Below are 17,787 nucleotides of genomic sequence, written 5' to 3' on the forward strand. Positions count from 1 at the left end.
ACAATAGAGACATTTTATAGTAAATAAAACTACTATATTGCTTTTTAAATTTTGAAGTATGTGTTGTATCCAAATACCACCATCTATGTTATTTACCTTTCCCAGGGTGGCTATGATGCTGGTTTTCTATATCACTGTGAATTTCCCTTATGTGACAAAAGCAGCAATTTTGAAGAACAGAGAGATGAACCTTTTGATTTCCGTTTTCTTGAGGATACAGAAGAAAATCCCATCCAAACTATTATTTTCAGGTGAATAGAATGTCAAAAAGCTTTGAAAAATAATATCCTATTAGGGAGTCTACATTTTTGTTTATCATGGATATTGTCAATTTTAAATATCCATCCAAATAAAGAGATGCTCAAACAATGTGTAGTTAAATAAATCAAGTGAATCAAAGCTAGTCCTGAAATGATATTAAAATTTTCCCTGTAGATATTCTGTCAGAATTTCTACTTATGACAATTGAGTTGCATGGATTTACCCTCATTTACTTAGGAGAATGCTATAAACTGCATGGTCAGATAATTAAGGGTCAGAGTTTCAGTGATTCTGGAGAAATTACAAGATGAATCATTTGCTCTTTAGTAATTTAGAACTGAGGATATATCCCTATCATTTTTCTGAAAAACAGATGGACTAGCTCCAATTTTCAATTGACCTTTCCCCACTTTCTCTTTGTATTAATTTATTAGGGCTCTGAAACAAAATGCCACATACTTGGTAGCCTGAACAACAGAAATTTATTTTTTCATTGTCTGGATACTAGAGTTCTAAGATCAAAATATTAGCTGATTTGTTGGTTTCTCTTGAAGTCTCTTTTCTTGGTTTGCAAATATCTGCCTTTTGCTGTGTCTTCACTTGATACTGTGCACAATATCTCTAGTCTCTCTGTCTTAACCTTTTTTTCTTATAAGTTTATCAGACTGGAATAGGATCCATCCAAATGTTCTAATTTAACTTAATTACCTCTTTAAATATCCCATCTCACAATATAGTTACATTCTGAGGTATCTGGGGCTAGGGCTTAAATATATGAATTTTAGCGATACACAATTCAGTTCATAACACCTTTGTTATTCAAATATAGACATTTGTCAATTAATTTAAAATTAAATATTACTTTTAGGAAAAACAATTTTCTTTCCTTTTGACTCATAGCTTTAGCCAAACAATGATGTTTTGTGGAATGAGAAATGGAGCCATTAGAGTGTATATCCTAAATCAGAATGAGCCTTTACTAAGCAGTTTGGAAGACTACTGGCACTTCAGTATTCATGACAATGATTATGGATGTGTTAAAAGCATGGTAACTAGCTTTGATGATCGTTTCTTGATAACTGCTGGAGCAGATAATAATATCTTTGTTTTCACCATTTTTTCTGAACTTGAATTCCTGAAAATTGTCAAGGCCAAAGTGCCATCTCCCAAGGTATGTAACTAATTAAACAATGAACTAATTAATAACAACAAACTTTATTCTAAGATAGTGATATGAAATTGCTCATGTGCTTAAAAAATAAGAACAATTTAGACATATTAACTTTATTATCTAAACTTCCTACCATATTATAATTTTGACATTCTGATGCTTCTATATTTATATTAATGGTGTTGAATTCCCCTTATTATAAAGTTATGTAGTGCTCAAAATTTAAAAAGAATATTGATTTTTCTGTATCAATGACTTTTAAAATCACAGCTTCTTCTTTTTCAAAAATACACAATATTTTTCAGACATATATTTTGTTTTTCATTTATTCATTCACTCGTCACATGGGTCTGTAGAGGATGTATACCATAAAGTACGTTTTTTTAAAGAGGTTGAAAAATATTAATATCTTTCATTTTGGAATGTAATAATGTAGGTCTTGTTCAAAGATTCGCAACAAATTATTCTGTTCATAGGCAAAATAGATTGTTTGCTTTGTGATGAATTTTGAGGGTACACATCTCCAAATTATATCCTTTGTCTTGTCACAGAACCAGAATCTTTTGTTGTCAAAGTGGTGCCTTTGGATAAAGTCATTTAGGGACCATTAGAATGGTTCCTAAAGACTAAGGAGTTGTAACAGAAACATCACAGTTAACATTCTTAAGAAAATGTTAACTTTCCATTTAACAGCCTATTTCAAAACAACATACAAAGAATGTAGGGAAGATAAGAGCAGTTAATTTTCATTTCTTTTAATAGCAGCAAAATTTGGAATATGGGCCAATGTTTAAATAGGGTCCAGCTTCGAAAGAGGAATTACGCAGGGAAAGCATATAAACAAGAAGAAACATTTTTATTTTTGTACCTAATGTGAGATCTCTCTATAGAAACCTATATTTTTTTTGATAGAAAAAAAATAATTCCACAATTTGAATAATAGTGTCCTCTTATTTGTGTATACAGTCAATATTTTTTACATTATTGAAGTTGACTCTGCTTTTAAGAAGACAAAAATCAGGAAAAAATTGAAATATTTTTTTAAATACCCGCAATAACCAATTAAGCTCTGCAGAAGTTCTGAGGTTCTTACTTTAGGGCACTGAGAGTCCTTAAAAGTACAGATGCCTGAACACCACCCAAGAAAAATTAAATTAACATCTCTGAAGGTGAAACCTAGGCATTGTAAGGGTCTGGCGGACCGTCGGAGGGAGAGACCACACAAGAGACTAGCTTCATGCAATTGCAGGGGGAAGTTTTATTGAACCAGCATGCTGGGGCTCAAGGCTCACTCAGGAAGGAGAGCAGCCCAGAGCCCAGAGCAGAGGTCAAGCAGAGCTTAAGTACACTTTTTGGAGAGGGTGGGGGGCTTTGCATACATCAGAACAAATCATCTTGAGGCACGGTAAAATTGAACAACAACCCTGAGCCATGATTAGTACATCTATTGGTGGGAACAGTCTGGGCAGAGGTGATTGGTCACCCCTGAGTGGGGTACACATTTAAACTGATTGGTTTTGTGGCCTGGATGCTTACGTCTGAGCTATTTGGAGCCCTTAGCTAATAAACAACCAGGGAATCAATGGAAATATTTACTGGGCAGTTCAGGTATTGTTCTAACAGCTACAGAGATTACAGGTTCTGGGGGTAGCAGAGGAATTTTAACAATACCTGGCCTATTATTATTATTTTTAGCCCAAGCCTTTCAATTTAGAAACCTTACAATCCCCAGTCTTTTACACTTTAACTCAGACTCTTGCAGCTTAGAGTCAGCTTAGAAATTTTACCTTTACAGCATCAGTGTTTTATAAAATATCCTCTACTTCATTCGAATGTGCAGCCAAGTTTGAGAGCCTGTGGCATATATTTTGTAACTGTTGAAAACATCTTTGTTTAACTCAACTGTATTGTAAACAACTGTGACTAGGATACAGTTAGTTGGCTGAGCATCAGGGTTAAATCTTGGCACATGGATGTTAGAGAACCAAGGGACTTAGTTCTTGGAGATAAAAAAATAAAAAATAAATTCAATATATTTATGTTTTGAATGAGTAAGTAATGATTGATTAGCCATCACTGGCTCTTATAGTAGTCAAGTATATAACTTCACTTTTACTAAAGTCATAAACCTTGACTTCCATAGAAATATAAAGGTGTATGTTTCATATCTATAACTATTTTATGTTTACATTTCATATATATGAAGATTATAATAAAACAATTTGATCAAAATTTATTTCTTTACAAAGAACAACAGGAAAACAGACCATCTTCTATAAAAGAGAATAGAGAAAAAGTTCAGCTTTACTGAAGAACTGATTAGATAGCAAATTAAGACTCTGTTTTGTTTGCTGGGTTGTAATTATTCTTTCTTAACATCGCAGACATTTTACAACACAGCACCTGAATACACAAATTTTAAGTAATTTACTTCTCGGTTCCTCTTAAATCAATTTCCTTTCTAAACAGAGATTTGTATTTCTTTTTTCATATCTTTTTCTTTGAAGAAGGGGGATTATGTTTGCATTTTCCACCTTATATCTTCTTTTGATTAGGGTCACATCAAATTTTACTTAAAACTAAAACATATATATGTATATATACACACATATATATTTAAAATATATATTTAAAAATCTAGGGTATACATGAAGTATTTTGGGGAATTATGCATATAATAAAGTGATATACAGGAAAACAATGTTTTGAAATATATTACCTAGAAACTTTTAGTGTGTATTTTCTATTTTGCTATTAATAACATGTATTAATAGCTCACATGAATCAGTAATTGACATTTTAGAGGAGGCAACTGTGATGATATTAACATTTTGCAAAAACATGATTGTATTTCAACCTTTTAATCTTTTTCTACCTACCCCTATAAATGATGCAGAAACAAATAAATTTAGTCAACACAATTTTTTCCATAGTTTGTTCTGTGTGAAACTACTTTTCAGACCTATACTTGTTAAAAATTAGCAGGTTAAAAAACCTTCAATTTTCTTAGATATTTTGAGGGAAATATACAATTTTAAAGGACTAACTTTTCCTCTTTTGCCTACAGTTTGGAATTGAAACACAGCCACCCACAGAAGATATTGAAGATCCCAAAGCCTACAGGTATGGGAATTTTTAATAAGTATTGCTTAGATAAGTGGTTTTTCTTTCTTTCTTTTTTTTCTTTTTTCTTTTTTTTACAAAACAGACCAAGATTGTACAGAAGTTGACCAAGCTGAGTAAATTTCCAAATTACTGAATACTGATTTTCTCTTCTGCTGTTTCTGTAGCCTAACATGCTATCCTTTTAAATTTCTATTCTCAGTATTGAGAATGCTAGGAAGAAAAGAGAACATGACAAGTTAATGAAAGAAATGGAAGAATTAAAAGCTGGGAAGAGAGAACAAATCCAAGCTTTGAGGAATACATTTTGGAAGTTAATAGAAATGAACAAAGAATTACCAGAGCATATGCAATTTAAAAGGACAGTAAGTCTAAGTAAAATTTTAATAACACTATTTTGCCAACCAGCTGGAACATAAAAATAATCATTATGGTTTCTTTTATCTGGCTGGTCAGTGTATTTGCAGCAACTCAACTATTGTGAAACTTGTTTGGTTTGGAAGCAGATAAGTCTCTTTATGTAATACAAAGTTTCTACTAAATATAGGTTCCTCACACATGTTTTATTTGTTTATTAATGGGTAACAAAATAAAATATAAATTCAGGTTTTGATTTGGCTATCAACCCTTATTGTATTTAGTCAAAATATCTGTTGGGTAGGTACATGCATATTTTGACTCTTTGTTGTTCCATTTCTATATATTTATCAGATATGTTGAGAAGATAGTACCTAGTTGATCCACAAAATTTCTAAAAGTTGTCTTAGTATAGTTGCAGCTATAAGGACAATCACAAAATTGTTTAAGCCAATTTTAGTATTTATTTTTCCTTTTGTGACTTACTGCAAGCCCCATGTGCCTGTTAGTGATTAAGTATTTTTTTTTGAGAGAGAGAGAGAGAGAGAGAGAGAGAGAGAGAGAGAGAGAGAGAGATTGATTTTATATTATTTTTCAGTTTTCGGTTGACACAACATCTTTATTTTTTTATTTTTGTGTGGTGCTGAGGATCAAACTCAGGGCCCCCACACATGCCAGGTGAGCGCATTACCACTTGAGCCACATCCCCAGCCCAATTAAGTATTTTTTTAAAAATATCTATTTTGTATTTCTTCCTAAACAGAATCACTGTTAAGAGTCTAATCAAGATAAAAGCCAGAATTTATCATCTTGAATATATCTGTGGATTATCCAATTCTGTAATTCTAGAAGTACTTTGTATATTTCACATGAAAATGCTGTGATGTCATGATGATTAGCTCATTATATTGACTAAAAAAAGCCAATTCATAATAGTCAAAAGACCTTTATACTATTTTATTAAGAAAGAGGCTGATACTCCAGAGTATGAGCAATAAAGAAAAAAAATAAGGCAAGATATAAAGATAAAGAACAACTGTACCAAGTACTGTGGCAAAGCATTTTACAAATATCACTACTGAAAACACAAACACCTCTGGAAAGAATAATTACTGTTCACAGTTTAGTGTGAATGTAGGCTCTGATATTTTTCTGGGAGTGAAGGTAAGAAACATGATGCCCATAGGTATCCTTATGGGAGAAAGGCAACTGCTCAGTGAGCAACATCCAACAAGAATGTCAAGAAGACATCCATATGTGAGGGAATAATCAGCTGCCACCAGCTTCTACCCTGTGCAAAGCAGGTTATGCAACAGTACTTTCTTTGGGATGGTGAGAGTATTGTTTTAAACTTTGTATACTCTCCAAATATTATTAGCATTTATCACTTTTATTGTAGGGAAATATTTTAAGTATGTAATGTTGTTTCCATATTATTAATGATTTCTTCATATATTATGAAATCTACGCCCTACCAAGATCAAAAGATCAAAAGTAAAATATTTCTGTTCTGGAATAAGAGTTTAGGATATTCTGGAGTTATGATGAAGTGTGAAATTGAAGACAAGACTAAAAAATATGTAACTGTGTATAAGACAGAGGACTGATAACAATACATTGATTTTTTTAAAAAAACCCTTTGTATAAACAAATCTACGTATTTGCAGGACTTTGATCTTGATTCCAAAATTCGAGCTGAAATTGACAGAAAAACTGTTCATAAAATTCACCAACTAGAAAAGGAATTAGCTTGGGAAAAGGAGAAATATTATCTTGGCCTGAAGAAGGTACAGAATAGGTAAGATACACATTTCCTATAAATTAAGATGTTTTAGTGCATAAGTTTGAATAGCTTACAGTAGTGTCAGTGAAGTAGCAGATAAAAGATTTTCTGAAGTACCCACTGACTTCATTCTTAAGGACTACTCTTGTCACTAATATTGATATCTCCCTGAGCTTTCTGCTTATTCCTTTCTAGTTAAATATGAGTTATTTGGTTAACAGTTGTACTTTAAAAAATTATATAAATACATATTTACTTTCTGTTTGTGATAAATTATTTATTTTATGCCACATTAGCATAAGAGCACATATGCATTAAAAATTTTAAAATCAAACAGAATCAAAGGACTTTTAATAAAAGACAACAACCTCCTGCATAGTCTCATGCATCAATTCAACTTTCCAGAGGAAATTACTTTTTTGTCTTTTATTTTGATGTAATTTATACAAAATATATAAATCTTAATCAAGTGGCTTAATAATTTTTTTTAAAAATATGAACACATGTTTTCACTACTCAGATTAAGAAATAGAACATTTATACCAGTTTAGGAAGTTTCCTGGTGGCATACTTTTTGTAAATACCTACTTTCCAAATTTAAATCTGTATTGCCATAGACTAGTTTTATCTGAGAACTTTATATAAATTAAATGTTGAAGATGAATTCTTTTGCATTGGGTTTCTTTTATTCATATGCTAAGATTATTCATATGTCTAAGATTATCCATATTGTTGCACGTCACCAACCATAGTTTATTCTTTTTCATTTTCTTGCAATATTCCATTATTTTAATTAATTTGAATAATTGTGGCTATGCCACAATTTAACCATTTATCATTGATAGCTTTTGGCTACTATAAATAATGTTGCTAAGAACATTTTGGTGCATGTTTTTTGGTGGATATCAGCACTTACTACTGTTGGTAATATATCCAGGTGTAGAACTGCTAGGCCATGGTTTTTATGAATATTTAGTTTTTATTAAATACTGCCAATTTCCCAATATAATTGAATCACTTCATACTTTGACCTCCCAAGTGTAAAATATTCCAATTGATCCTCATTGTGTCCGTTTCTTAGAGCTTCCAACAAAGTATCATAAAATGGTTGCTTTAAATAAGTAACATTTATTGTTATGGTTCTGGAGGCCAGAAGTTGAAAATCAAGGTGTCTAGCAAGTTGGTTTTTTTTGAGGACTGGAAAGGAGAATCTGTTCCATGACTCTCTTTGAGGGTATGGTGGTTTGCCAGCAGTTTTTGTTGTTCTTGACTTGAGGTACATCACTCCAAGTCCTCTTCTTTCACATAATGTTATCTCTGTGTCTTGTAATATAGCTTTATCTCTGCACATATCTCTGTGTCCAAATTTCCCTTTCTAATAAGGACATCAGTCATGTTGAAATAAGGTCCATGCTAATGGTCTCATTTAAAATGAATAACCTCTGTTAAGAACTTATTTTCAGATAAGGTCACATTCTCAGACACTAGGAGTTAGGACTTGAACTTACCTTTTTAGGGATTCAGTTAAATTTCTAACATTCATGCTTGTCATCAGTGGGGATTGTCAGATGTTTAAGTTCCATTTATTCTTTAGTAGTATCTCATGTGATTTAAGTTTGCATGTCCCTGGTAAGTGATAATTTTCAGCCCCTTTTCATATATTTACTAGTCATTGGTATATTCTCTATGTTAGGTTTTTGTTCAAGTCTTTCGTTCATTTTAAAAATTGGATGTAGGAGCTATTTATATATTATGGATTTGAGTCTTTGGTTATGTCTATCTATCTGTATTTATATATGAGCAATAGGTATGTGTATATATATATATATATTTATATAATTATATATGTAATACATATGATACATATGTGTGTGCTTATGTAAGATATCTTGATCTAGTCTGTGGAATGTTTCTTTACTCCTAATGGAGTCTTTTGTTGAATGAAAGTTTTTAAATTAAGTTTAGTTTATTGGCCTTTTTTTTTCTTTTTCTTTCAAGGTTAATGTTTTTGTGATGTATATAAGAAAACTTTGCCTATTTCCAATTCATGAAATAATTCTCCTATATTTTCTGCTATAAGCTCTATTGTTTGCAATTACTCATCTTGAATAATTTTTGTAGGTAGTATGAGATATGATCCAATGTCATTTGTTTCTCTGTCAATGTCCAATTAACTTAGTATTATTTGCTGAAAGACTACACTTTCCTCACAGGATTGTGGTGATGCTTTTTCATAAACATGGGTCTGTTTCTGCATTCTTCATTATATTTCACTGGCCTCTCTCTATCTTTGTGCTGGTATCACCCTGTTTTAAATCTTCATGTGTGATATGGTGAATCCTTCAGCCTTGTTCTTCATCTCCAAGATTGTTTACATTCATTGCTTGTTAATAACAACTTTCACAAAAACCTTTCTAAGATTTTGATTGGAATTACATGAAACCTACAGATGTATGAAGGAATAACAGACATTTAAAAACAAATATTGATAAAGAACACAGAGACAAACCCACATAACTACAGTTATCTTATCTAGACAAAGGCACCAAAACATACAAAATGGGGAAAAGATAGTCTCTTCAACAAATGGTGCTAGGAAAACTGGAGATCCATAAACAACAAAATGAAATTAAACCCCTATCTCTCACCATGCACAAAACTCAACTCAAAAGGGATCAAGGACCTAGGCATTAAGCTAGAGACCCTGAGCCTAATAGAAGAAAAAGTAGGCCCAAATCTCTGACATGTTGGACTAGGCCCCAACTTTCTTAATAAGACTCCTTTAGCACAAGAATTAAAATCAAGAATCAATAAATGGAATGGATTCAAACCAAAAAGTTTCTTCTCAGCAAAAGAAACAATCAGTGAAGTGAACAGAGAGCCTACATTTTGGGAGCAAATCTTTACCACACGCACATTAGATAGAGCACTAATCTCTAGGATATATAAAGAACAAAACAAAGACAAAGACAAAACAAATAACCCAATCAATAAATGGGCCAAGGAAGTGAATAGACACTTCTCAGAAGAGGATATACAATCAATCAACAAATATATGAAAAAATGTTCAACGTCGCTAGCAATTGTTGGAGACCAGCTCCAACAGGGGGTCTCAAACGGATGGTGAGGAGTCGGCGAAAGAGGGGGTGGAGAAACAACACAGACACCAAAGTGAAGGTGTTGATCCCAATCTTTACTTGTGAAGTTGATCATATATACTTTTCATTTTGGCAGGCTTACAGTACTTTGTGGTTACAAAACAGGAATCATTATTCAAAGAAACAAAATATTACATAGCTACAATTAGAATAGAAGAATGTATCTTGGCTTATGCATAAGCAAGCATTTGTACTTTCAGTTCGCGTTTTTGCTTTGAGCTGTTTCTGCTTAGTTAACTTTTAATAATAGTTAGAAATGTCCCAAACTATTGGCCTATACCTTGACTATTCTTTCTTGACTTACTGACTGGAACCAGTGCCATGGTTATGGCAAGTGGTTGACTTGTTATTACTTTTAATCAAACAAGAGTAAGAGCACAAACCATAGTGCACAGGAACAAGAACAAGTTGCCCAGTACTAAGCACTAATCTGTCTTCTTAACATTAATTTTTCTTCTCTAGATTTTAATTTAATTTCTCAAAAACTTCCTTGACAGGAATACAGGGAGTTTTTCATTAGACATTAACAATTTACACTCCACAGCTGAATCATTGCATTTAGAGCAAACAGATCCATGCTTTAGAAGTAGTTGCATTAATTGGGAAAGTCATGTTTTTTCCTTCATACTTAATGGTCATATGAGCAATCGCAACTATACTTATTAAAGGAATACAAAAACAAATCAGCCCATTCCCAGAAACATACTGCGCTCCTCCAGAGGATGGACGCCTTGCGCCATCCACCTCAGTAGGGCCTTGCCATTGCCTGAGTCAGGGGAGGGGCGCAGCAAGCAATTAGAGAAATGCAAATCAAAACTACTCTAAGATTTCATTTCACTCTGGTCAGAATGGCAGCTATCAAGAATACAAACAAGAATAAGTGCTGGCGAGGATGTAGGGAAAAAGGCACACTCATACACTGCTGTGGGACTGCAAATTGGTGCAGCCGATATGGAAAGCAGTATGAAGATTCCTTGGAAAACTTGGAATGGAATCACCATTTGACCCAGCTATCCCATTCCTTGGTGTATACCCCAAAGACTTAAAAACAGCATACTGTAATGACACAGCCACATCAGTGTTTACAGCTGTACAATTCACAATAGCTAAACTATGGAACCAACCTAGATGCTCTTCAGTGGATTAATGGATAAAGAAAATGCGATATACATATACATATACATACACACATACATACATACACACACACACACACACACACACACACAATGGAAAACTATCCAGCACATTAAAAGAGAATAAAATCATGGCATTTACAGGCAAATGGATGGAGTTGGAGAATATAATGCTAAGTGAAGTTAGCCAATCCCAAAACTCCAAATGCCGAATGTTTGTCTGATATAAAGAGGCTGATTCATAGTGGGGTTGCAGGGGAGGAGCATGATGGATTAGATGAACTCTAGATAGAGCAGGGGAGGGAGGGGAAGGGAGGGAGCATGGGGTAGGAAACAGTGGATTAATGGATAAAGAAATGCGATATACATATACATATACATACACACATACATACACACACACACACACACACACACACACACACACACAATGGAAAACTATCCAGCACATTAAAAGAGAATAAAATCATGGCATTTACAGGCAAATGGATGGAGTTGGAGAATATAATGCTAAGTGAAGTTAGCCAATCCCAAAACTCCAAATGCCGAATGTTTGTCTGATATAAAGAGGCTGATTCATAGTGGGGTTGCAGGGGAGGAGCATGATGGATTAGATGAACTCTAGATAGAGCAGGGGAGGGAGGGGAAGGGAGGGAGCATGGGGTAGGAAAGATGGTGGAATAAGATGGAAATTATTACCCTAAGTACATGTATGAAGACACGAATGGTATGACTCTACTTTGTGTATAAGCAGAGATATGAAAATTTGTGCTCTATAGGTGTAATATGAATTGTAATGCATTCTGCTGTCATACATAACAAATTAGAATAAAAAAGAAAAAAACAAAATATTGAATTTTTCAGCCCATAAACATGATATATTTTGAAAAGAGCCACTTTTAATATTTTCTCTAGTTCTTCTATTTCATCTTTTATATCATTTCTTACGTCAGTTTTATCATTATGACTATCTTATAGTCATTCTTATTGACTTCCTGGTAGGTGAAATTTTTGTTCACTTTAACATTTCCATTCTTTTTTCTGCCTTCATGATTATATAGAGTATATCATAATAATTGATTCAGTGTCCTAATCTGTTAGATCATTGGTATCATTACTGGGGCTATTTCTGCTGACTAATATATTTCTGTTCATTTTGAGTCAGCTTTTTCTGCTTTTTTGCTTGCCTGGTAAGTTTTGGTTAGATGCTAGACACTGTGAATTGTACTTTGTGGGTGCTAGATATTTTTACATAATTTTAAGTATTCTTGAGCTTAATTCTAGGGGACTCAGTTAAATCACTTGAAAATAGCTGGATTTTTTTTAAAGCCTTCTTTTAATCTTGGTTTGGTGGGATCAGGGCAGTTGCTAGTCTAGGGCTAATTCTTCCCGACTACTCTTCTGAGTACTCTACCCTAGGACCCATGTAGTATCAAGATTGTGAGGACCCAAGCTGTTTCAACCTGTGTGGAGTCTGGAGATTATTCTGCCTGTTCCTTTTTTGGTGTTTCTTTCCCTGGTTTCAGGTACATGCCTTCTTATCTTTAGGTAAATACTCACCAGCACTTACCTAAAGAGGAGAAGGGAGTCCTCAGATGTTCAGAGCTCTCTCAGATGTGCATCTATTTCCTTTCTGGTACATTGTCCAGTGAATTATAACACTCATTGCCTGACATTAAATCCTTGAATATTTGAATTTCTGGATAATATTTGAATCCCCAAATAAGCAGATTGCTGTCTGGAAATGAATGTGGATAATTTCTCTCAGAAAGAACCTCAACATTGTAGCATGTTTATTCTTAGTAAATATTCACCATATATTTACAAAAATGTGTGTTTGTTGGAGGGGTAAGTATGAATCTTAACCCACAATTTAGGTTATGTAAGTAGTGGAGCTATTCTTTATTTTATTTATATTAATTTAAATTTGACTCTGAGCTCTTATTCTACCAAGAAGGCAAGAAAATCAGTCTTGATACTCCTGAAGGTCCTGTACCAGCCTGCTTACTTCTTTGTGTTCTTTGATTCAATGGTTCTGTGATCAGATGGAGCGGACTATCTTTGTTAGGGCCAGAATCCCCCCAGCTTGCATCAAACACATATACAGCACATATAGCCACAATTGTGAGGCCTTGCCATCTCTCCAGATGCTGTCTGAAGGAGGGCACAAGTATCCACAGTGCCAAGATGCAAGTTTCCCATTCTCCTAATCAGAAGGGGCCTTGTCCTCCTTGCCATACTTGTTCTCAAATACTTTTTTAGCTATTTTCCCTCCCTGGTCTATGTACTCTCCATTCACCATAGCATCATGTTTTTGGTGGACATATGGAAGGAAGGAAATAATAAATACCTAACTCTTTAATTAGAATGTGGGGAGGGGATAAAATTTGCCACCACATAACTCTGGGTATTATCAGTGTTTTTACCTTTACCAATCTAATAGGCCAAACATGGTAACTCTTATTTGAATAACTTGAGGTTTTTTTTTTATTATTGGTAATGCTCACATTTCTTTTCATGTTTATAGTTCATTTATACTTATTCTTTTGAGAATTAACTGCTTAGATTCCTTGTTCATTTTTCTTTGGGTCCTGTTTATTTTCTATGCTGTTTTGTAGGTATTTGACTTTTATCATCCATATGGTAAATGCTTTCTCCTACTCTGCCATTTGCTTTGAACTTTGTTCATATTTTTCTATGAAGAAGTTTTCATTTTGATGTATTCAAAATTATATATATTTTCCTTCATGTTATCTGAGTCTCATAGGAAAGCCAAATTTAAAAAGTAAAACTCCAATAGGTGAAAGTTAAAGGGAATATGTCTTAAAGAGATGAGAAAGATACTATGCTATGAAAAGAGAGAGAATTAAAGAGAAAAGAAAGTAGTTTAAAAGGGAGAAATAGAATTAAAAGGATTGAGTCATAAAAATAGTTAAGAAAAGCAAACAAACTAAGACTAATAAATTCTAAGATTAAAAATGTGTGACGGTACAGGGGTGATAGTGAACCAGTGCCCCAAAATATTAATTTAACTGATGAGAAATTATTTGAATTTTTTTTTAAAAAATTGACAGTTGAAGGATAAATCTCAAATCTCTGTGGGCTATAAGAGAAGGGTGAACTAGAAAGTAGTATGAATTTCTAAGTGTGATTTTTTTTTTGGTGGGGGGAAAATAGGGATTGAACCCAGGGCCACTTATAATCACTGAGCCACATTCCCACCCTTTTTAATTTTTTATTTTGAAACAGGGTCTTGCTAAGTTGCTTAAGGCCTGGCTAAGTTGCTGAACCTGGCTTTGAACTTGTGGTCCTCCTGACTTAGCCTCCTAAGTTGCTGGGATTACAGGTGTACATCACCTCACCCAGCACTTGATGATTTTTATAGAGGCAAGAGTGGAATCTGATAGTTTGGGGGTTTCATGAAACGCCCTTGAAATGGAAAGCTGATGGACAAAGTAAGAGTGGGGAGGCTTACCCTTGTATTCAGTTTCCTAAAATCTGCTCCCCTCATAGTTACTACCTACAAATAAATTACATTATCACAAGTATATGAACATATCCATATCCATATATCATATAATTTAAGACAACAAAATATGTTTAGATGCCTTAGTAAGGTGGACTTTCTTAACTCTCTTGAAAATGAGTGTTAAAAAATTATTTGGATTCAGGAGCCCCCCCCCACATATTTGTATATTTTATATAACTTACATATTTATATTTATTTATATATCCATATAAATACATATGAAAACAACATGTATCTATTATATTTAATAACCTATTTTATGTAATACATAGGGAGGTAGATTACATTTCCTCAGAGTTTGATATGATCTATTTATTATCCATTAAACTGCAGTCTGCTTACAAAATTTTCATTTTTCCACATATTAGCAAAACAGCAGCATTATATTAATAATGATTTGTTTAATATTTTCATTAGAAATAATTCCCCCTTCCTTCCCTTCCTTTATTCCCTCCTTTTTTGGCAGGGAGTGGGGGTGATGGGGATTGAGGCCAGGATCTTACTTAGGCTAAGTAAATACTCTATTACTGAGCTATACTCCTAGTTCTCTACTTGCTCTTTATGAAGTCCAATCCAATTTCCATTACATCTTGATAGTAAATGCATGGTTAAAGTTTGAGTCTAACCCAGATAGTTTGCAACTGCTAAAAGAAAACAAGGTTAACACTCTAATATATGATTGGAGGTGACGACTTTCTCAGTAGGACTCCTAAAGTTCAGGAACTAAAACCAATAATTAATAAGTGAGAAGGTATCAAATTAAAATGCTTCTGCACAACAAAGGAAACAATAGTATGAAGAGAAAGTACAGATTAGCAGCTACTATTCTGACAGAGGACTAATATCCAGAACACATGAAGAAATTAAAACAATTTACCACTAAAAATCCAAATAACCCAATCAATAAATGGGAATATGGACTAACCAAACACTTCTCAAAAGAAATACAAATGCCCCCCCCCAAAAAAAAAGAAAAAAGAAAAGAAAAAAATGTTCACTATCTTAGCAATGAGGGAAATGCAAATCAAAACTACCCTGAGATTTTTATCTCATTGCAGTTAGAATGGCAATCATCAAGAATACAAATAAGAAATTTGGTGAGGATGTGGGGGGGGGATGGAACTTACATTCTATTGTTGGAATTGTAAATTGGTACAACCATTATGGAAATCAATATGGAGATTCCTCAAAAGACTAGGAATGGAACCTATTGGATCCAGCTAGCTGCCACTCTTTGGTATTTATCCAAAAGAATTAAAGTCAGCATACCAGGAGGATGCATGCATACCTATGTTTATAGAGGCATAATTTAAAGTAGTCAAGTTATAGAACCAGCCTAGGTCCTCATCAACAGATGGATCAATAAAGAAAATGTGATACATACACAATGGAGTTTTATGCAGCTACAAAGAAAACTGAAAGTCATTTGGAGAAAAAGGGATGGAACTTGAGAGCATTATGTTAAGTGAAATAAGCCAGACTCCAAAAGATTATATGCTTCTCTTGTATGTGGAAAGAAGAGAAAATAAGGGAAAAGATAAATTGGGGGAGGTCTCATGAAAAGAGAAGAGAGACCAGTAGAGTAGAAGAAGGAGACAGGGAGAGAGGGTGGATGTTGAGGAAAAGGAAGGTACTGGAGAATGAAATTGACCAAGTTATGTTATATGCATGTACAAATATGTCACAGTGAATTCCACTATTATGTATAATTATAATGTACCAATAAAATTCATTAATTTTTTTTTAGTCCAGCACAATACGATGGATTATAAGAATAGTATTTTGTGATCTTCTTTTATTACTTAATCATGCAGAATGATTAAAATGGTCACTATTGCAAACACTTTTTTTGTTCTTTCAGATTTCGTGATCCACTGGAAAATGACACTATTGTGGTTCATGCTATACAAACTGACCACAAGATATCCTCCTATAGGCTGGTAAAGCCCTCTAAATATTCCAAACACAAACGAGCAAGTCAATCAGAGAGAAGAATGAGTAAACTGGACAGATTTGAAAAAGAGGGATCTGGAAAAAGGGATAGCCAGAGAGAAACAGGTAGCCTAAATGACAAGAAGGCTTTTAAATCATTATTTATTAAAATTTGAAAAGTGAATTATCTTTTCATGAGAAGAAACTTTGAACCTTCTTTGGTGGCTTGAACTCAATTTGTTATTCATCCCCTTCTCTCAGGATAATCTCTTTAGGAATAAGTTGTCAAGGGAGAGAGAGTTGTGTGGTATGATTGAGAATGAGATGTCACAGTTTTCCAACAATGCTCCATGCTTACCTTCTTTTTTGATGCAGTCTCTAAAGAAAACTCACCCTGGTCATGTGACTGACAGGGTGTGAGACTACTGGATGCTACAGAACTATTCTCCAATCTAGAATTTTCCCAGATGGCTAGTTTTTGGACAGTGTCTCTTTCCCTATTCCTTGGCCCCATTTTTCTTCATTGAATAATCTGTAATCTTTTTTCTTGCCCAGGATGAATTCTGAAACCATTATCCTGGTATTTTAATCTTTTTTTTTTTCTATTACTATATAGTTTCCCATAGTACCTTACCATGCTGTTCAACTTACCTGTTTAACTTACTGTCCAGGTTGCTATTCCTTAATTATTCCTAATATGTTTATATCCAGGCTCCTACTGAGTGACCTCTGACCCCTCTTCTGTCTGAATTCTACCAGTTCTTGGGGATCTAGCTAGACTTAACGTATTTGTTATAAAGCCTTTCCACAATCACCCAGGCCACATTAAACCTTTCTTTTTCCCTATTACCATATATTTGACATATGAAATATAAAGTAGTAACTAATCATATTTTTTATTTTTATATAAAGCATATTTTTAAATCTAACTTAAACGCAATAATTTTCAAGAAACACTTGTTAAAGTTTTCATGTTTAACTTCCAGATTTGGTTCTCTTTCTGACTAGTTTTTAAATTGACTTTCCCAGCCCCCACCATTATATCACCAACACTCCTTCCAAGCTTCTAAACATCTGTCAGTGGTCCATCATTACTCATTTTTCTAATTGCTTGATTTGTGTTTTATCTTGCCAAATTTTAAATAAAGTCCTTAAGAGCAAAAATTGTGTCTTTTATCTCTTTACATCAGTATTTCACAGTAAAGACAATATCTAACTTATGATGGTTCCACTTCTAATTTTTCAACTCTATGATTGTGTGAAAGTGTACCCATTCAACCTTTTTTTTTTCACCTTCAGTGTAGTGGTTAATAAATTACAAAAGATATTCAACACCT

At 33.6% G+C, this 17,787-nt stretch overlaps 1 protein-coding gene across 2 annotated transcripts in view; it reads left to right on the forward strand.

The window, feature by feature from the left end:
- Cfap44 (cilia and flagella associated protein 44) overlaps positions 1-17,787 on the forward strand; it is a 105,614-nt gene that overhangs the window by 52,804 nt on the left and 35,023 nt on the right. For both annotated transcript variants that reach the window (XM_005327676.4, XM_040270368.2), the window contains exons 18-23: positions 106-251; positions 1,162-1,432; positions 4,500-4,555; positions 4,758-4,920; positions 6,580-6,710; positions 16,380-16,576. In XM_005327676.4, the coding sequence (XP_005327733.1) occupies positions 106-251; positions 1,162-1,432; positions 4,500-4,555; positions 4,758-4,920; positions 6,580-6,710; positions 16,380-16,576 (964 nt within the window). The remainder of the gene's footprint in view (positions 1-105; positions 252-1,161; positions 1,433-4,499; positions 4,556-4,757; positions 4,921-6,579; positions 6,711-16,379; positions 16,577-17,787) is intronic.

Source organism: Ictidomys tridecemlineatus, chromosome 3 (assembly GCF_052094955.1).
Source record: "Ictidomys tridecemlineatus isolate mIctTri1 chromosome 3, mIctTri1.hap1, whole genome shotgun sequence".
NCBI classification, from domain to species: Eukaryota; Metazoa; Chordata; class Mammalia; order Rodentia; family Sciuridae; genus Ictidomys; species Ictidomys tridecemlineatus.